This window comes from Pholcus phalangioides, unplaced genomic scaffold (assembly GCF_987345545.1).
Source record: "Pholcus phalangioides strain wild (caught in Gottingen) unplaced genomic scaffold, Ppha-v1.0 ptg000024l_1, whole genome shotgun sequence".
Lineage (NCBI taxonomy): Eukaryota > Metazoa > Arthropoda > Arachnida > Araneae > Pholcidae > Pholcus > Pholcus phalangioides.
This window is the reverse complement of record NW_028301616.1, coordinates 14,177,090-14,199,056: the sequence shown is the minus strand read 5'-3', so window position 1 is coordinate 14,199,056 and position 21,967 is coordinate 14,177,090. Positions and strand designations below refer to the sequence as shown.

The window sequence follows — 21,967 nt, the reverse complement described above, 5'->3', positions numbered from 1 at the left end:
AAGGTATTGAATATTCATTTTTATGGGCCATTTCTAAGTCAAAGTTGATATGTTCAGACCTGCAAACTCGCAGGCCCATCATTTGGGGTGGGGGGGGGGGGTGGCTTTTGAAAATACACTAAAAATGGTGCGTGTGCGTGCGTACATACGTACGTACATACGATGTACGTACGCACGCAGGTACGTACGTACGTATGCAGGCAGGCAGGTAGGTAGGTACGTATGTATGTAGGTACGTACGTACGTACATTCATTGAGTGCATGTTCTTTGCCTCCCCCCCTGGAAAAAGTTGAAATGACGACCCTGCCAACTCTCCGGATTTGGTCCGGCAATGCCGGAATTTTTGAACATTTACAGGGTTTCCGGATTTTAATTGCATATCGCCGGGTTTGATGAGAAAAAAATCAAAGAAAAGTAAAAAAAATCGAATTATTTTTCGTGTATACGGATCTTCGAACACTTTTTTTCTACGGGAATCATCAATATTCAAACTAATCGCAGTACCAGAATGGGGGCGCTTGCGTAGGCTGACCATATTTCCTCGAGAGAAATACGGGACATTGAGATTCCAAATACGGGACATCGCCAATTATCGCCAAAAATGACGCCAAAACCGAGAAAAATTGCCAAATATTGTTAAAATTACGGTAAAATAACAATGGCGGGGAATGAAACGTTACTGCAAATTGCAGTGGATTAAAATGAATTTCACGAAAAAAACGTTCACCAAGACAAATGTGGGAGATAAATATTCTCATTTATAGTTGTAATTATCATAATATAGTTTATTAGTTGAAAAATAATTTCAATCTTTGACTTCAATAAAGAATAAAAATTCAAGTAAGCGTCGTGTAAAATACGGGAAAAACCGGGACACTTTTGCGAAAAAGTCGGGACGACCAAAAATACAGAAAATACCGGGACTGTCCCGGGAAATACGGGACGTATGGTCACCCTACGCTTGCGACAACGTCGTACAATGCTGTCAGTTGTGCTCCAGAGTATCTTCATGGCGATATTTTGCTGGATGGGAACGAATTTTTGAAGCGTGGTCAAGGCCGTTCAAACCTGTGAATATAAACAACGTGCTTTGCTTCGGAACATCGAGCTAAAGCCGGGTTTTCCTAGGAGCAGGTTTCCTGTGCCGTGCTCAACGTGATTCGTCCAGCCTGACACGCCGTCCACTCGCCAGTAAGAAAAGCAGCATGACTGTTTTCCTACAGAGCGCAATACGCCTGACGACCTATCCTTCGGGAACGCTTCGATATCTCTCTGTGAGATGAGAAGCGGGGTGTCTCCGATCTTCAAAAGTCAAAGGAGGAGTCAAATGCGTCGTGCGCCGCGGTTTTTGCCGATATTCTCTTCACTCTTGTGTGTTTCCTTTTCCTTCCCTTCAAACCGGAGCATGCAGACGACAGAGTAGCTGATGCCAAAGCCATATACTTTATATAGCCGCCCTGATCTGATGCGCCTCGGTAGGAAAACACAAACGCGTAGCGTGATTATGTAACACGTTTCTGTCGGCGCGAAATAGTCTAATTCGGTTCACGCTGCGCAACAAACCTATTCCTAGGAGTAAAATTTCTGCGCCGTATGCAGCGTGAAAACGCTGATTGGTTAAAAAGCTGAAATTCAAGTTTTCTTAAAGCCGGGTTTTCCTAGGAGCAGGTTTCAACAGCGCGCGCAGTGTCAAAATGCTTATTGGCCAAAAAAAAACCCTGAATTTCAGGTTTTTAACGAATCTACATGTTCACGCTGCACACGGCGCAAAAGTTCTACTCCTAGGAAAACCTGGCTTATGTTACTGGAGGGAGCATCCAGCCGCTGCGACTGTAGCGACATCAAATGCAAGGAAATCACGTGACACGGTGAATAACACGGTTCGTGCCTGGCAATTTGCCCATAGAAATGTACACTCGGTCTCTAAATATTAAATATTACATTTTGCAGATTAAAAAAACGATAGTGATCTAAAGATGCAGGAGTGGAAAATCTGCTACAATTTCAATGTCTGCTACATTCTGCTACAAAAATGCCGAAATTCTTCAAATCGGCACCATCTTGTACCAAAAACAAAATTTTCGCTTAAGAAATTTTGAAGTTATGTCACAATAAAAGCTGACTTTTCCATTACATAATTTTTCCTCCCTGCAATTCTATTTCTTTGGGCTACAAATAGTATTTGGAATTAGCTTGTGGTCCCCAGGATTCGGTGCCTAGGTTTCCAACAACGTATAAAATGGGGTCAAACTACGAGAAAATTGCCGCTCATCCACAGAACAAAAAACCTTCAATCGCTGTTTCCAGCTATTTTTTCCCAAAATAAACTACAATTTATTTTCACAAAAAATTCAATTCCAGAACATGTGTTTTCACCCCTTATCTTTAACTGATTGGTGATTGCTCCATGTATTTTATGTTCCAGCATCTTTAACAGATTTTCAGTCTCTCGTTTTGCTTCCAAGTTTTCTATTATTCATTTTCTACTATTCATTCTCTTGATATGTCATTTCTTTTTATGCCATTCACTGGCATGTTTAGTGTTCAATGGAAAATGGTTTCCAGTTGCACATTAATTAAAATTACCTTGTCTAGACCATGGTCGCGGTTGGTTTGTTTGAAAGGTATTTGATGTAAGATTCCAGCAAAGCTTATTTAGGCAGACAAGCAGAGGTAAAAAAAAATTCACAAAACTTTTTTTTTTTTGTATGTGGTAGACACTCTGATAATGAAAATAATAAGGTAACAAGCTAGCATCCCTCGCAGCTACAGTGACCATTTTTGTCACATTATCATATTCTGCATACCAGGGTTAATTGTATTGGGATCTACAGTTTATAGCTGATTCCAAAACAGACACAGTTCCTGAGGATGGCAATCACCCCTTCCAAGATCTGAATACTATGAGGAACATTGGTCTGTATCATAAAATATGAGATGATCTAATAAACCTATGAAATAAATCATCCTGGACCTGTCCCTTTTTTTTAACGGTCATCCCACTTAGGCTACATTGCTTTGAGATAGAGCAGTTATACCGACTGGTATAGGAGCTTCCACATCTAGGAATGTGGTTTGCCTAGGTCATTGTTTTCTATGCACACCCGAGTCACAATTTTTCACGGTGGGGCCCCCTTTATTAAAAAAATATATATTATTGTCCATGTGCAGTCATGTGAAGGAGCAGGCAAGGCTTGAGACAGAATTCTCACCCGTGCAAAACATAATTTTGGTGCCTCTCTGACATATATGCAGCATGAGTAAAATTAACTGGGGAAAACTCAGATTTGTATATGTCATGAGTAATATGGTGAAAAATAACGTAGGCAGTTTAGTCATTGAAGCTTTTATCCTGGGCTTTATATTCACTTACTTTATAAACGTAAACATATTTATTGTGTTCCAGCTAGATGAAATGAATCAGAAATTACAATGGCTTCTGAAAATTATTCCATCCAATACAGCCATAGTTTGAAATTTGCAGAAAAATTTTTCATTCTAGTTTTTGATTTGGAAGGTAGATGGCAGCACTTGAATGCATAACAAGCGCAGCACTGAAGTTACGTGAAAAATACTGAGAAGCGTCCCAGGCCATCTCGTCCATATTCCTGGCTGGAGATCTGTCAGCTCCACCTTCGTGAGGGCCATGCCCAGGGCTCTTGCAAAAGTTGGTTCCTGCGAGGTGTATACCCCGAGCAGGGCCGCAACTAGATACTTTGTCATCCGGGGCAAGCCGGCATTTTGGCGCCCCTTGATGTAGAAGAAACAGTTAAAAGGTGAATTTGGCGCCCCCTTCTGGTTCAGCGCCCGGGGCACCAGATCCACCTGCCCCCCCGTAGTTGCAGCCATGGCCCCCACATCCTGGAGCAGGGCCCCTAGGCTGGGATCTTTTACGCCCCCCCCCCCGGTCAGACTTTTCACGGGTCCTTCTATAGTTAATTTACTGCGTGAAAAAGCAAAAAATTATGAGAATTGTCTCGATTCCTAGAGCTAGAGCCTGGGGGGGGGGGCCGTGGTTGCGACCCTGAGATCCCAGTCGTATTCATATATAATATATGAATTGACGTCAACGTGTTCCCCCAGATGTTCAAGAGTCTATCTCCGCCTATGCAGGTGACCCATGTCCACCCACAATTACGGGTCTGACAGAGCTCAGGAGATGATTCTTTTAACTTTTTTATATTTTTCACAGAACAAATTTACTGTGGGGGGGATGGGACGCCAAAGATCTCAGCTGATTGATGTGGGGTAACCTATAAATTTTTTGTGTAAGTTACCGTAAATGTAATAAATCCGGTGATTATGGACCATCGTGGCCCCCACAGTCTGAAGCAAGGCCCCTAGGCTGGGATATTTTGTGGGCCCGCAGACCAAACTTTTCATGGGCCCTTCAACAGTGAATTTGTAGCATGAAGGGAAATGATTGTCCCGTGCCCTACCTAACCTTGCGGGGCCATGGCGACCATTATATATTGCATATCATCGTGCCCTTCCCCCAGAACTTGTCTATGTATGCCTTACACGGGTGGAACAGTGTCATCTTAACACAAACTCACTCGAGCCTGGCGGGATCGTCTTCAAATTTTCTTTAGTATGCATGTAAATTCATAGGCAGACCATTTTTAGTCAGGTAGGACCTCAGAAAAATCTTGGCCAGACATCCACCCGCGTCTCAGGTAGCTGTTTAAGATCTGAAGTTCTCTTACATAGCCAGAAATTTTTTTCTGCGGGGAGAGAGAAATCTACTCCTTTCAATGACCTTACTTTGATTGAACCCAGCATAATGTTAATTCTTGAAGTGGTTTCCAATTGGGCTGTTGAACAGCACTCTTGGGTGCTAGCAAGCAATAGGCGAGATGAGTTTTAAATCATTAATCTATAGGGAAATTCAAAGGCATCTCGTTACAGCCTTCGCTCCTCTGGACCATTTCATCACCCCCCTCAGAAGTCATTGGTTGACAAGGAGGAAAAATAAAAAGTATGGGAAACTGGGCTGATCACTTCTCCATGGTTTCAGAAGTGTTTCAATCATGTGGATGATTGTCTTGGGCTTCACATAGGAAATTTTTTGTTTCTGAATCGATTCTGGAATTATTCATTCTAATAATTCAGGATTCTCATCAATTTTGGAATTATCTCTATCATTAATTCTGAATTCTCGATTAGTTTTGGAATAATTTCTTAACTAAATATTAGATTTTAATTCATTGCTAGAATTATTTCTTTCATTCATTCCTATAATTATTTCCTTCATTTATTCTAGAATTATTTCTTTTATAAATTCCGAAATTACAGTATTTATTTCTTCTTGCATAAATTCTGAAATTACTTTTTTCATTGATTTCGAAATTATTTCTTCAATTACTTCTCTGGAATAAATCGTTTTTCAATGTTTTCAGAAAATGATCAGCGGGCCACACGTTGAAGACCCCTAGTATAACGGAAAGGCTATACAGTACCATAGCGGTTTTTTTGTTTGTCACATCTTTTACTCTCAAAAACAACGGTTTTTTTTTCCTCGTCATTTCTGATTACTTTACAACAGTAATTACTAGGAAGATCCTTCATTGCGACCAATGTGATTTGGTCCTTAGAAGCGCCTTTTGTTAAATTAATAAAATTAAGCGTAAGATTAAAAATTTAAAAGATAAAAATCGAAAAGGAGAAAAATAAAGCGCGAAAATTTTCCGAGAGAAATGTATAAAGAACGTGATGGTAACCTCTTCCAGCAAAATTTCTCGCAAAAATTTCCCTTTTGACTAAATATTTCCCCACGCATTCCAAAAAATGTGCTGCCATCTACCGGTGAAAATTAGTCAATCGAGGGACCCGGGTTCGACTCCCGGTAGAGGCAGAGATGAGTTTTTTCCTTCCTTAAAAAATTAACATCTAAAATAATAAATATCTTCACAACATCCAGTCTTCCGTATACCTCGTATTAACAAGTGGAGAGCGACATTCATGTCATATATATAGCCATCTGGTGGCTCGTCGTCCATGAGCTATTAGCTGATCGGTTGCACCGTCCATTGCACGGTTCCGTTTGGCATATATACGCTCTAGCGAAAAAAAATCTCTATCTCCTCTGTAGCTTAGTGGTCATTTTAGCACTCGTCCGGCAATCGAGGGACCCGGGTTCGACTCCCGGTAGAGGCAAAGATGAGTTTTTTCCTTCCTTAAAAAATTAACATCTCAAATAATAAATATCTTCACAACATCCAGTCTTCCGTAAATCTTGAATTAGTCAAGTATTTTGCAATAGAAAAATATTGTACTGCATTAATATTTTTTATTTTTTTTCAGAAAACTTTTGCTTGATGAACTCTCAAAATTTCCCACAAATGCTAAGAAATTTTCCACTTGGCCACATTTTGGCCAATTTTTCCCACGAATATGGGAAATTTCCCACGTGTTCCCATCACTGATAAAGAATGATACGAGACGGAAAGAAAAACTAGGTGAGCAAAGGAAAAGTAGCCAAACAGACAGCGCTCCGGCAGCCTTCGTTTCGCCCAATCAGGGCGCAGAATCTGGACTCTCGAACATTTTGTCTGTAGATATGGTGAACTTGCAGGGACACCCCCTTCTTCTGAGCTGAGATAACACTTTTTTGAAGTAAAAAGTGTAATCCTTTTAAATGAGCTTCACCTTATAAATAGTTATTATTTGTTGTGTAAGATGGCAGCAGCAGTAGAATGAAAAATGGGAACACAAACTCACTTTTCACGTGTCGCCTGCTTCTACCAAAGCTATTTGTTTTGGGCGCCTCCTTATGTACCAAAAAAAATAACTGAACCGTGTATTAAAACATCCAGTTCAGTTCATGGGCTTCTACCACAAGGCACCTGACTGAATGAAGTATTCTGCTTTTCTTAAAAAATAAGCTTCACCTGAAAAATAGTTACTATTTTCAAAATAAGATGGCAGCAGCAATAGTAAAATAAAAAAAGAGTAAACTTACTTTTCTCCTGTCGTCTGCTTCTACCGGGGCTATTTGTTTTGAGCACCTCCTTATGTACCGAAAAAAATAGGTGAACCGTGAATTAGAACATCCAGTTCAGTTCTTCAGCTTTACTCGCAAGGAACCACACTGAATTGTATATTCTGCTTTTATTTTTTTTAATAATTGTCATCACCACACAAATAGTTATTATTTTTCAGATAAGATGACAGCATCAATGATATGAATAGAACAGTATGAATTCCGGAGTTTCAGAGGGAAAGAGGGGAATCTCTTAATCTGTCGTCTGCTTCTTCAAATGTTCTTTGTTTAACTCCATAAAAACTACTGTATATCAAGGCTATAGTGAGTGGGGGGGGACTTGGCAGTCTGTTCCCCCCTCCCGAAATGTGAGAAAATGATCGAAAAAAGGGGGAAAAAAATGACCAAATCTGGGCGGACCATATTTACTAGGGAAATTGAGCTTCGAAATACGGGACATCGCCGATTATTGCCAAAAATGATGCCAAAAGTAAGCGAAGATGCCAACTCATGCTGAAATCAGAGAAAAGACGCCAATCGTGAGAAATGAAGCACCACGTCAAATTGCAGTGAATTAAAAAAAAAAAAAAGACAAATGTGTGAGATGTATATTCTTGTTTGTAATCGTAATTATGATAATTTCTGTGTTGGAAAGATAATTTTAACCGTCGATTTGAAGAATAAAAAGTCAAGTGGCTTCGTGGGAAATACGTGAAAAACCGGGACATTTTTGTAAAAAAGTCGGGACAGCCAAAAAAGCAGAAAAAACCGGGACTGTCCCGGGTAATACGGGAAGTATGGTCACCTCAGGAAAAGAGTACAAGAGGGCGAATTTTCCGAAACGTAGGAGGACGCTTGAAATGACATCAAAAAGGAGGACGTCTGTAACCCTAGTGCAGTAAAAGTAATAAAACTGACAAACTTTCTGGAAAATTCATCATAAGCGAGGGAGACAGATCGATACGTTATTTTTTTAGTGGTTCTGTTTCAGTTTAATTGGGGAAAATTATTGCGGCGGCGGGTTTTTTGTTAGCATGGTGGCGCCATCTGTTGTGGAAATTATGAAAAGTAACACAAATTTGGTAACCCTTTCTTTGTAATTAAATAAGGATGGCAAAAATACAGGCCCGGTGAAAATTTTTACATGTTATATTTTTGCATGAAAATTTTTACTGGGCATTTCGGGCACAGAAATGTATTAACACGGGGCGAGGGCCTCATCTCTTGAGACAGACAGTGTACCCGGGTTGGCCCATGCGTAAAGACGGCACTGGAATCGGACGCATCATATTATACTCGTATTTACATATAGCCATTTCCCCCTTTTTGATATAAATTTCAACCGTTTCACACAGTTCACAAGCACACTCGCTATCAAACACTTGACCTAATCATCTGCCAACCGGAAGGGGACGATAGACGAGCTCATGGCCCCCAAGGGTGGGGCTGGAAGGTGGTCCCGAGGCGAATCCTCATAGTTTTTTTTTTTGGTTTTTCACGCTGTAAATTAAGTATAGCTGGCCTCCGTGAAAAGCCTGGCCTGGGGCCTACCAGAGCCTAGGGGCTCTGCTCAAAGATGTGGGGTCCATGGACGAGACCACGTGGAGCATAAAATACTACAGCAACCATATCCTCTCTAACAGTTTTCGAGTTCAGAAAAAATTCAGTATTCACTTAGTTCAGGGGTCTTCAACGTATAGTCCGCACATAGGGCCGTCTTAAGAACATCATGGGCCCCCGGGCCCAGTGATTTCTCTGAGGCTCAATCTGGTAAATTCTCGAAATTTTCAACTAGGCTTCATTTTTGTGAGGCCCCCGGGCCGTGCCCTGGACGGCCCGTGCGTTTAGACGGCACTGGGCCCGTGGGTCACATTTGGCCCTGTGAGCTTTGTATCGTGGCCCGCCGATAATTTTCAGAAAATGATTGAAAACATTCAACCAAACGATTAATTCTAGACTAAATGAAAAAAATAAAAACTAATTTCACACACACACACACACACACACACACAAAATTAATCAAAGAAATAATTTCAGATTTAGTGAGAACAAGTTTTGTGCAAGAATAGGTGGACAACAAAAATCATTAAAAAAAATATCAGTATTCACTTAGGGCAGGGGTATTCAACGCATGACCCGCGGGCCACATTTGGCCCTCAGAGCTCTTTCTCGTGGCCAGTCTATCACTTTCAGAAGTTATAGTGTTACCTAGGGCCGCAACTACATACTTTGTCACCCGGGACAAAAGCTTGCATTTTGGCATTCCTTGCCATGAAGTGTGAATTCTGTGCCCCTTTCTGGTCGAGCGCCATTCCCCCCTGGTTTCGGCTCTGGGGTTCCCAGACGTTATACTTTTGGAGGACATGTACTTTTTGAAGTCATTTCAGGCGTCCTCCTACTTTTCGGAAAATTCACCCTTTTGTCCTCCTTTTCAGGTTTACGGAATTTTTTTTCTTTTTTTCCTCCTCTTTTTGAAACATGTATTTCTTCATTGATATGAGCGTTTTTATGTTTTTTTCCCCACACGCATCACACCAATTGCCGTCGAAATGTCCAGAATTTTTTCTGTTTCTGCTTTTTTTAGTAGTTTTGTTTTAGAATTGGGGGAAATTATTGGTATGGCCGGTTTTATTGATCGAAATAGTGGCGCCATCTATTGAGAAGATTAGAATAAGTCACGTCACACGGTGCGTGCGCAGGCGTTCTCCTTTCTCAGTTTTTGAACCTGGTAACCCTACCCTAAACTCGTATCTATGAAGCGTCTGAGTTTGAATGCCATCTATTATCTTTCACAAAAGACAACTAAAAAAGGGGGAATTTTTTCTTTAGTCTAGCAGCTTTTCTGAGACTATTTCCGCAGGATCAAGCGATAATTGTAAACTTTGCTCCTTGCTGGCATTATTTTGGCGACTGCTGGAAATTTCCCGTATTTTCCTCAGGAAATACGGTCAGTTTAGGTTGTCTTGGTAGGGCAGAGTGACCATACATTCCATATCTCCCGGGACATTCCCATTTCTTCACGTAATTTCGGCCATTCCAACATTCTCGTGAAAATCTGCTGTTTCTTCCACGTAGGCCTACAGTATTTTCATCGAGCAATTCGTTGTTTCATTACAAGCAATGAAATTATTTTTCCATCTTATAAATTATATTGCGATAATCACGACTGTAAATGAGAATATTCATCTCACGCGTATTTGCAACGCCATCTATAGCTAGCTGTAGTTATAGGAGGTGTTGGTATTTGTCATGTTGTGAATGCTCTGCTTCGTGCAATTCACTTTAATCCATAGCAATTTCGAAGTAGTACTTCATTCCCCAGCCACCGGCGATTTTTCAGCGGTTTATGCAATAGTTGGCAACAAGGCCCCCAGAAGGGGGAGGCTGACAGGGCCTGGGACGATTTTCATAATTTTTTTGTTTTTTCACGCCATAAATTTACTATAAAGGGGCCCATGAAAAGTCTGGTCTTGGGGCCCGCCAAAAGTCCCATCCTAGGGGCCCTGCTCCAGGATGTGGGGGCCATGGTTGGCAATAATTGGCGATGTCTTGTATTTTCCCTTATTCGTCTCGAGGAAATATGGTCAGAATCTTTCGCAGGAATTTTCAATGAAATATATATATCACATATAGCATGTTCACAAAAATAACTTTTTTATTCACACATTCAATTACATTCGCAAACCTTTTCTTCTTTTTTTTTTCAGTGCAAATGAGTCAAAGGGTTGATGAACCTCCCTTCCGCCCGCCCCCGCCCCCCAATCGTGTCTTAAAAAAAAGTATAAAAAATGCCCTTGAGATTTTCTTTGTTTGCAGGTGGTGGCGGTGGTAAACCGTGGTTTACAGTCCAGTGGTGGTGTTGGTGGTGGCTGTTTTCAATAACTTATTATTCAGCGACGCTGACAGCGGCTCTTGCGGCGCTTTGCCTCCTCGTCGATGGCGGCTGTTGCGATATCTGCTGCTGGTCTTCGTCGTCGTCAAGAGGTGCCGGGGGTGGCTCGCTAGTATAAGAAAAAATATATATATATATATTTATTTATTTATTTATTCAAGGGTCTATGAAAAAAATCAGGAACCTTCAAAAGTATCCAGTTGAAAATACAGGAAATTCAGAGTAATACTCGCCAAATGGCAGCCAGAGGTGGAGAAAAAATCGCCAATTATGGCTGAAGTGTCTGAAAAGTAACCAATGGGAGAGGGAAACTAAGGGTTACTGCAAATCGCAGTTAATTGAAATGCAGTTCGCGGAAAAAACCTCATGAATGAATGATCATATGAGATGAATGTTTATTCCCATATGTATCGTGATATGATTTATAAACTATAGAAATAATAATTGATTCTCAATTCCAGGTAATAATAACAATTCTAGTAGCTTTCTCGAAAATACGAATTAATAAAATAAAAATAATAATATTAATAAAAAAAAAGTCGGCACGGCCACAAAACGTGAAATTAAGGGTCATATGGTCATTCTACTTCTTCCTCAACTATGCAGTTAGGAACAAGGGTTCTTACAGACCCTTTGTGTCAATAAGACGAAAGCCAGAGACCTCCCTACTAGTAAGAGGAAGGCCACAAACCCTTTTACAGAATGATGCCCACCCTTTGAAAGGCAGACATTTTCCCAAAACCCATAGAAAAGCATGTAAACAGGTGGGACACCATTCTGTCTCACCACCCTTCAAAGAGTTAACAATAAGTTATCTGTTTTTTCGTAAAAATTCACGGATCTCCCCTGAAATCTCGCCAAGGACCCCCCCCCCCCCCAAGGGTACGTGGAATCCTGGTTGAGAACTACTGGTTTAGAAAGACAAAAATTTACAGAGATCGTCACGAAACACGCTCTCGCATGCAACAACGACCATAATAGGCTTAAAGTTTTTAGAGCAGGGGTTCTTAACCTTTTGTGTCCATATCATGGGCCCTTTGTGAGTATAAGATAAAGTCCACGAACTCCATTCTGCCAATAAAACGGAAGTCATGAAGGTCTCACAAAATAATACTCAGTATATACCAATGTAAATAAATTTTTGTCCAACGACGGGTCCGTTGGCACCATTATGTTTGGCCCAGAGAAAAGATAATAGTGGTAACAGAGCACGGTCCATTTCGGGTCTACTTCGAACGGTTTAAGCGCTCAACTCACTCTGCTTGTAATTGTGGAGCTTCTGAATCTCTCTGGCACTATGCAACGCAGTGTCCAATGACGGCTCAGTTCCACTTTGGTAAGATGCCAGAGTCTTATTCCTTAGCCTGGAAGATAAGGACCCTTCGTAGTCCTACGAACTTTCACCGCCTCATAGGTCTTGTCAGGTTTCTGGAGCAGAACGTTCACCATATGCACGACAAAACCAGAGGAGCACGTGAACCGAGAGGAGGCACCGACCCGACGTATGTGCCATCAAGGGAGTGCAGCAGTCAGGTGAGACAGTACGATTTGCGGCCAAGACTCAGAGGAGTTACTGACGTCACGCACCCGCCCTCGCGAGAGAGCGGCAGCCAGGCAATGATTTACAACTTGCGGCCTAGACGACGGCGGACCGATACTAGACCGATACCGACAATCGAACTGATATGTGGGAGCTGGACAATGGATGACTGTGATGATTTACTCTGCGATTCGAAATTTTATATTTATTATTGACAATCATTAGATTAACTGACGATGGCCAGATTCTTATGGGAGGGCTATCATCGTATAATCTTGTTTATAATTTCGATTGTCTATTGGCGTTTGTTTTTTCGATTTTAATCACTTGTTATATGATTTTAGATTGACGATCGTCTTCATATATATATATATATATATATATATATATATATATATATATTCTTTTTTTTTTTGGTTGCCTTCGTATGAGGCGACAATGTTTTTTTTTTTTTTTTTATAATAAAACTTTCCGGATACACCCATCCTCCGGGAACGCTTCGATATCTCTATGAGATGGGAAGCGGGGTATGTCCGTTCTTCAAAGGTCAAAGTATATACCAATGTAAAAACAATGAGTAGATTGTGTTATCTCTCATCTAAGCTCACGGGCCCTTTGAAATCTCTCCCAGGATCCCAAGAGGCGTGTGTGCCTATGGTTAAGAAGCCTCCCTATTTTATAGAGGGATCCTCATTTATAAAGACACAATAACGTAACACTCACCATCCGGGGACATTGTCCGCCCATTCGCATCGCAGCTCGTCGGGACTGAAAGCCAATCCAGCTGGACACCTCTGCAACCTCGGGTAGCCTCCGACGCAGAGCCAGTAGCGTACGCAGGAATTCTCTATGGCGCGGACGTTGTTGGTGATACCTTTGCACAATGCTGCAAATGAATAATAAATAAATAAATTAATTAATCGATAAACGGTCTAAGACAGCACCGAAAGGACACGGGGACAGCACATGGACATGGATTACATTTCAATCGAATTTGCACTCATTAGAGAATAATATCTGATATGACTTACGGTGTTGTTGGCATCCGGGTACTTTGTCGGGCCAATCACAAGCATGTTCGACTTCGTTGTAAAGGAGGGAGAAAGGGCACATCTGTACGGTACCGGTACCATTCCAGCAATGCCAGTACCTGGTGCAGCTTTTCTGGTGCGGGAAGATCCCGAACAGCCAAGGGCAGTTACCGCTACCGGCTGGACTCTCTAAAGTTAAGGAGAAAAGAAACAACGGCAAAATTGTTAGATATCTGACGGCATAATTACGAACGCTTGAGGGCACATTATATCTTACAGGGTGGTCTGTAAAGGACTCCCTAACTTTGAAATGACGTAACTTCGAAAATAGATAGGCAGAAAGATGAAACACAAGTATAGTAGTTGGTGCATTAGACAGGCCTAGCATTCAAACCACCCCACTTTGTGAAATTAGTTGCAACTTAGGCTACTAGGTGGCACCAGGGTCCTTTAAATTGCTGGAGATATTGTCCTCCGCAAACCAGTGCCGTCGTAACGCATGGGCCCATCCGGGCCTCAAGAGAAGAAGGGCCTCAGAAAAATGGGAAGTAGTTGCATTTTTCGAGAGGGCCTCAGAAAAATCTCTTGGCCCATGTTCCCATGATGTTCCCAAGGTGGCCCTGCCGCAAACATGGGTCATATTACATCACGGTGGATTCGAAATGGTCGCCTTGCTCAGCAATGGCATGAGAGAATAGTGCAGAGTCGAGTTTGAACGACTGTGGCGTCAACTATAAGTTGAAATTGTAATTAATCTCTCGCTAACCTGTTTGTTCAGAATTCCATGGACTGCCCGTAAAACGTGTGTACCACTTGTTCCATACTTTTCCGAGTAATGTCATTTCAAAAAGTCAAGTAATTTCTGTAAAACCCCCGCTCCCGCATATACAGAGTGTCCCGTATAAGTCCTGATTCGGCCTTTATCAACTGTGGTAGTTGTAGAGGCGAGGCTCTAATTTAAAAAAAAATGCTCAAAATGTGTGTTCAGAAATCACTCTGTACCAGTTTCAAGAGTGAAAATACAGTGTGTGGCAGAAAATACGCTCCCCCCCCCCCCCCAGCTTCCAATTGGAGATTTGTTGCTCTGTCTCTCTTGAGGCCACTGAAATAAGTTCCTTCCGTGTTTCCAAGTACAGCATTCGCTAAGACATTTGAATTCAAATATCGGAGAAACGTTGGGAGGGAACAGCATAAAAACTAACGGACAAGCTGATTATGCCGTTCTTTCCCCCCAAACCTTTTCTCCGATTTTTGAATTCAAATGTCTTAGTGAATATTGTACTTGGGAACTTATTTCATTGTCCTCAAGAAAGACAGGGCAACTAATTTCTAATTGGAAGTTAAGGAGGGGAGGGGACCGTATCAAAATCGTCATTTTCTGCCACACACTGTATTTTCACTCTTGAAACTGGTACAGAGTGATTTTCTGAACACATTTTGAGCATTTTTTTTAAAATTAGAACCATCCGTCTCTACGATGAACGAACGGTTGATGTGATAAAGGCCGAATTAGGACTTACAGGACACCCTGTATACATGCAGTCATCATTTGATCATTTTTGTTGCACCACGGTCATTTTCTGCACACGAGGGCTAATTAGATCGGGACCTACAATTTATTGCCGATTCCGAACGGCAGGCTTATTTTTTTATATTCATCGAGAGGTTGGTGCGCTAACCCCCTCGATGGGGGACTCCCTGCGGCAGCAATTTTTTCTGTGGTCACATGCAGTCATCAATTTTAAGGTTATATATATATAGATACTTTGGATGGGATTGATACTGAGGAAGTCGTGTGCGGAAAATTCACCGAAATGACAATTCACCTCCACGCAATTCACTGACATGACAATTCACCGCCAGGAAAATTCACCGACAAACAATCCATTGGCAAAGTGACATGTAAGTTAGTGAATGAGCAAGCGAGTGATTGGTCAAGTGAGTCAGAGGGAGTTGGTGAGAGGACAGATAAGCAAATGAGCAGATGAATGAGTGAGCGAGGCATTCATGCGGTCACTCAAACGGTTGCTCACACGCTCTGTCACTCACAAACTCACTCTGTCACTCATATGATCACTGGACCCACTCGACCACTCGCTCATTCATACGGTAACTCACTCACTAGCTTTTTTGCTAGTTCATTCACTAACTGATTCTGTCACTCACATGTGCACTCCCTCGGTGATGAACTGTTATCGGTGAATTCTACCATCGGTAAATTTCATGGCAGTGAATTGTTTGCCGGTGAATTTTCCAATTGGTAATTGTGTGAAATGATGAATTTTCTGTAAATGGAAGAAAGTATGATGATGACGCGGATGATGAGATACTTACGACCCATGACTCTTCCGCTGACTTCATCAGGGCATCCTACCCTGTGGGCGTAGTCGCAGTTCTGCAGAAGGCCGCGGCCTTTGCCGGAGAACGCGAGGCCGTTGGGACAGGCTTGCAGGTAGGCCTCGCCGTCGACGCACTCGTAGTAGTAATCGCAGTACTGTTCGTGAGCGAACAGCCCGTCCTTCTTCTTGCACACTGCGTCCGATGACGACCTCTGTCCGAGAACTGCGAGAGAGAGAGAGAAACAATCAAAAAATGATTATTCGTGTGTTTATGAAATTCGTGCGTTCAATGAGTCCAAAAAAGCGTGTTATTATATACTAGTCATCGGTTTTATGATCAGGGCCGTTACAATGATTTCAACAACAACTTTACAATGATTTGGGATACAAAAAACGTATTTAAGACGGCATAATTCATACACCTGCCAATTTTGCTTCCGATCCAGAAGGTAGATGGCAGCACTTCACGGTCGAAATCTATGGGGGTTTTTTTGCACAAGTCGAAAAGCTGCCAATTTTCAGAAATTATTCAGACGAGGAACGTTCACGAGAGTTGCTTGTGCAGAGCCGGATTTTATACCACCCTGGCCCTTACCTTATAAACAGGGCCGTAACTAAAAGGGGTGGGGGGGGGGTAACTGCCCCGGGCGGCAAAATTTAGAGGGTGGCAATTTTAAGTGGAGACAAAGAAAACCATCATAAAATTATCGAATTTTAAAGTTGGAGGGGCGGCGGCAAAAATCTTAGTTACGGCGCTGTATTGAATCCTTTAACATTATTTCTGGAGAACGCGGGACCAGGTAGATGAGCGACCAAAAGACAGAGGCGTACCTGTAAATACGCCTCTGTCTTTTGGTCGCTCATCTATACCTGGTCTCTTGTTCTCTAGAAATGATGTTCAAGAATGGGGAGGGTGAGATCAAGTGAGACCTCGCTAACTTGACATCCGCTTAGGTCGACGTGCTCTCTCTCTCCAGCCCACTCTTTTGGTGATTCACCGGTATGCTCCCCCACTATGTAGGTCTTTCTCACTCACTGACATGGACCTTCGCTCTCTAGGTCACTCGTTTGGTCACTCACTGACGTAGGAACTTGCTCTCTTCGCAGAGGTGGATTAATAGTTTTATTGTGTGTGTGTGTTTGGCCGCTCTTTTCCCATTTTACTAATCAATCATCCCTCACATTTAGCTGGGCTAGAGCCCGCTAATTCCCCGCCCCCTGAAATACGCTTCTGAGTCGATGAGATGACAATCGAATCATATCAGATACGCTCTTCCACACGAACCGCCACGTGACATTACGCTTATAAACTCTATCATTTCACAAATAATTCACGGGACGTGTCACCACCATAACATCATATATCATGAGCAGCAGGGACTAGGCCGGCCTTTAAGGCCGAAACAGGTTTCTTCTCTTATTACGGCCACTACTGGGTGACGTGCAGAAAAAAACAAAAAACAAAATGGGCCCTTTGATCTCGATATTCGAAATAACGCTAGGTGTAGACGGCGGTGTGGGTAACATACAGTTATTTTGGAACGTTGGAGGTCGTTCAAGGGTACGTACGTACGTACGCACAGAAAACGGACTGGAATTTCACGAAAAATAAGCAAAAAAAATGTGGCCTTGAGGATGTGCTACGAGAACATCGCGTCCATTAAGAACTATATTTTGTTGCTCAGATGAAAGTTGCGAAATCGCTTCCAGACGTCGTTCCCAACTTCTGTCCGTTGCGTATGCAAATCCGTCGTGTCTCGAAACACAAGGTTGCGTTATAAGTACAATCCCGTGGACGTTAGCAGTTAATAAAAGCATGTAATTGCCCGAGATGAGTTTTGAAAAGATCGTCACGATCGGAATTCGTTCCATCCCTCCTCCGATAACCCATTTGCAGAAATGATGACCTTTCAAAAGGAATGAGCGTGACTTTCTCTCCCCCCCGAGACCTTTTTGCGATTCGTACGGTCCTAATTAAGGTCAAAAGACGTGGCCCTCGGGTCTTCGCGACCTCCTTGTCGATGAATAATTCGAAGGTGAACATTCCGGAATCATTGCAATCGGTTATTGCGGTGAAGAGAATTCATCAATTATTGTATCAATGTATCTGTAAAAGTCAAAAGTCAAGGACCGACCTGAATTTTTTTTTCTGGAATGAATAAGGTGTAGATAATGCATGCTCAACCCGTGGCCAGCTGGCCAAATGTGGCCTGTGACCTTAAATTTAATTTCGTAAAAATGAACTAACAAGGTAAGGGGTCCCTAGGCTGTCGTCCTCAAAAATTATGAAAAAATTTTAGTGAATTGATCTCACCCCAAAAAAATTCATAAAAAAAAAATTAGCAGCGGAATGCAGTTATTCAAGCTACAAAAAATTATTAAAAATGGCAACAGCTGGCTACTCATCACCTCTTGTGCTTCTTGAAGATACAAACTTTTTTCCACTTTCTCTCTCTTTTCCTTTCTTTTTTTCTTCCAGTTTCTATGTGCTCCCAGTGGACTTTATTTAAAATGGAAAATCGAGTCAAATCTGCACCTATATTTGAGTGGAGCAATCATTCTATCGACGGTGCAACACTAAGTGTGTGTGGTTCTCCCGGTACAAACCATGACTTTCGTGTACCTTTGGTGCCAATTTGGCATTTACCTCATCAATCACCCGTCGTAGAGGTATGATTACAATTTAAAAAAATGCTCAAAAGGCGTTTAAAAATTACCTCGTACCAGTTCTGAGAGTGGAAATACAGTGTGGAACAAAATAAAATAAAATCTAAATTTTTAAACGGCCCCTCCCTTGTCTTCTAATTACCAATTAGAAAATTGTTGCTCTAGTTTTTTCTGAGTCCAACTAAATAAGTTGCGTAATTGTTATCAAAGAGTGTATTAAAGTCATTCTCGTTCATTCAAAGTCATTCTTCAATACTATTGGCACATCCGGCTCATCACATACTACTTCACCAAACACCAACTCTGGCCATATCGCTATGTTGCAATTCATTGTTATTAATGAGATGGATTGGAAATGAAGGCGCCGTCTATCGGTGGGTCGCCTCAAGCTCGTTAGGGAAAATATCTTATCTATATCCTCACTCCAGGAAAGGGTCTGGATGAAGAGCTCGGCTTTTCGGGGCTTACATATGAGTGCAGTGCCCACATTTTAAACCTGCTCGCCAAATATTTGTTTAAAACTGATGTAACAAAGCATGTTACAAGTATATTAGAATATTTTCGAAATCATCATCTGCCGAAAGCGTGGTATCATGCAGAAGGTGGAAGTGCATGAGTAGGTTAATTTTCCATAAGCGTGGTCAACGCGAACGCGGCGACTTTTTTCCACGCCAAAATTGGCAACGTTGATGGCCGATACTGTGGTAGCTAGTTTTGGATCGCAATCAAACCGCATATTTCAATTGATTGTCGCATATTAGATTGATTTCACGTGATAAATTTAAATTTTTGTGCAATTGCATGCAGGGCCGCAACTAGATCCCTGGTCAGCCGGGGCAAGTTGAATCACACGCCAGAGTTGCGAGTGTGGGTTTAGACATCTGCGAAAGCTAACGAATGTGGTGTATGACTTGTTGCAAAAATGCATATTATTTCTTTCAATTTTCTATTCCCATGGGAATCATATCACACATGCTGACATCTGAGATTTCTGAGACGAATCCAATTACTGTATATTATATTCTTTTGCAACCCCCCCCCCCTCCCAATACACCAAGCACAAGATGAGCTTTATTCTTTTTACATTAGGAAAAGAGAAGCACGTTCCGTTATAAAAGGAACCGTCAATCATGTCCTCACTATCCATTGAGTCATATCGGTAACCTATGACGTAGACGTTACGGTTGCCTCTGATACTGAAGGGCGCTGTCGACAACGAGACCGTCTTTCATTTTTACCGTTGATTTGCCACCAGGGCGTAACCTTCCTATTCATACAAAGATTGGTTTCGCCCATCGGCTCCCTTTCTTCGCGTACCTGAAGACACTTATCTTGAGATTTTCTTGCCTCCCACCTTCTAGAAAAAAAGTCACGTAAAGCACAACGGAAATTCCTACCACCCCTCTCCCCCCCCCCTTCCCTTCTTGTGACAGGTTCTCAAGTCACACTTGAATTTGTGATTGCCTAGGATGGTTCCCACCTCAAGCAAACACACATATAATCTAATCCTCCCTTCTGAAATACATAAAGAAAGAGGGAAAGTAAAGGTCACATTTGGTGCCTAGGATGTTACACCCACACAGGCATGAAAAAACAACTGAAAGGGGCCAGGTTTTTTTTTGTTTTGCCAGGCCCCCGTTTTCCCCCAAGAACAAGATTTTTGGCGGGCTTACCTTTACTTGAATGAATTTATTTCATTTATTTAAACCCGATCTCAGGGCTGAGATCAGGGAAATAAACCATATTTTTTAGCAGATGTTTCCAATGTTTTAGATCGCGTAGAACCAAGCGTCATAAGTCACTGGTCCTTCTGACATGTGCTTAAACTCGGACACGTAACTCTGGCCGATGCTACGAGGTGAGTATAAATACTCGTAACACTCAACAAGAGTGTTCAAACCCAGACTCTCACTACTCTGACAGATGCTTATAAACAGACTTGTTACTCTGACAAGTGTTCAAATCCCCAGACTCGTGAATCTGACATTTGTTTAAACATAGACTCGTAACTGTGGTGAGCTTTTTTTTATATCTCGACTCTCGTAACTCTGAGGCCGGTATTACACTATAAAAGTTTTCTAAAAGTCCTTTTATAAAACTTGAAAAATTCAACTGATAAGCTTATCGGTTGCATTTGCTGGAATGTAACATATGAGCTTCATTGGTTGGATATTTTAAGTTTTATAAAAGGGATTTTATCAAATTTTTATAGAGTAATATCGGCCCGAGAGATGTTTGAATGTGGAATCACAACTTCGACGAGTGTTCGATCCCAAACCCGTTCCTCTCACATGTTTCTAGACTCATAACTCTGACTGATGGCTAAATTTAGACTGGTGATTCTGACAGATGTTAAAGGTAGAATTGTATCTCTTCTGAAATCGAACCTAACCTCGATGTGTCACTGAAGAGTAAAAGTTTGATAAATCGCAACAGATGTTTAAACATAGACTCGCAACTCTGACGAGCCTAGGGCAGCAAGGTCAGAGGAAAGTGGCAAATTTGAGATTGGCCAAAAAATTAGTAGAAGGAAGGGCTTCAAAATTTGTACAACCCTCAATAAATCCACCTCTGTCCAGACAGCTAGGGGCTAGGTCTGCGAGTGACTGAAAAGGTGATCTAGGGAGTTCGCAAGCACCTGAATTAGCAAAAGAGTTACTTCTTAGAACATGAACGGACATGTGAATGACCAAAAGAGTGATCTAAAGCGTATGCAAGCTTGTGAATGGTCAAAACAGTGACCTAGAGTGCGTGCAAGCATGTGAATGACCAAAAGAATGATCTACAGAACGAGGGGCCAGGTCAGTTAGTGACCTAGAGCACGTGTGAGCATATGAATGGCCAAAAAAGTGACCTAGAGTGTGTGCAAGCATGTGAATAATCAGAAGAATGACTTAAAGCATGTGTAAAGGTATAAATAAACGAAAGAGTGACCCAGCAAGAAACCATGTCAGTTGGCAATCAAAAGAGTGACCTACAGCGTGTGCAAGCATATGAGTAACCAAAATAATATGTAAGCATGTGAATGACTTGAAGAGTGTGTGAGCATGGGAGTGACCAAAAGAGTGGCACAGAAACACAAATGTATTTTTTGCGGGGGGGGGGGGAGAGGATTATTACAGAGGATGGTGAATTTGAGGAAAGAGCAGTCAAGAAAATCAGACTAGAATGGGAGAAGCAGGGGCGTAGCCAGAAATTTCGTTCGGGGGGGGGGGACCAGACCCCCAAGTCCCCCCCCCCCCCTCGCTACGCCCTTGGGGAGAAGGATGGTAAAAAAACCATGAGAAAGAAAGAATGCACCTCTGCGTTGTATACGGAAATCGAAGGAGAAAATTCGTGACACAAATATAAAAACGGGACATAACTAGCTGCAAATTACTGACCTTGTCACGCTGTAAAATAAAAATTAAAGCCCCCCCCCCCTTCCCCCGATGTATTTATAGTCGACCATTTTCGAAATTCAATGCGATGACCTTAAACCAATGAAAAAAAAAGAAATGGCAAAACCGATCACA

At 41.9% G+C, this 21,967-nt stretch overlaps 1 protein-coding gene across 1 annotated transcript in view; it reads right to left on the bottom strand.

Moving 5' to 3' along the window:
• Nucleotides 1-10,618: 10,618 nt before the first annotated feature.
• The window catches only part of LOC149068791 (protein obstructor-E-like), a 28,366-nt gene continuing 17,017 nt past the window's right edge, over nucleotides 10,619-21,967 (bottom strand). The window contains exons 2-5 of the mRNA XM_089251076.1: nucleotides 15,781-16,008; nucleotides 13,447-13,635; nucleotides 13,139-13,301; nucleotides 10,619-10,984 (exon numbers count right to left, since the gene is read on the bottom strand). Coding sequence (XP_089107202.1) covers nucleotides 10,870-10,984; nucleotides 13,139-13,301; nucleotides 13,447-13,635; nucleotides 15,781-16,008 — 695 coding nt within the window. The 3' untranslated portion in view covers nucleotides 10,619-10,869. The remainder of the gene's footprint in view (nucleotides 10,985-13,138; nucleotides 13,302-13,446; nucleotides 13,636-15,780; nucleotides 16,009-21,967) is intronic.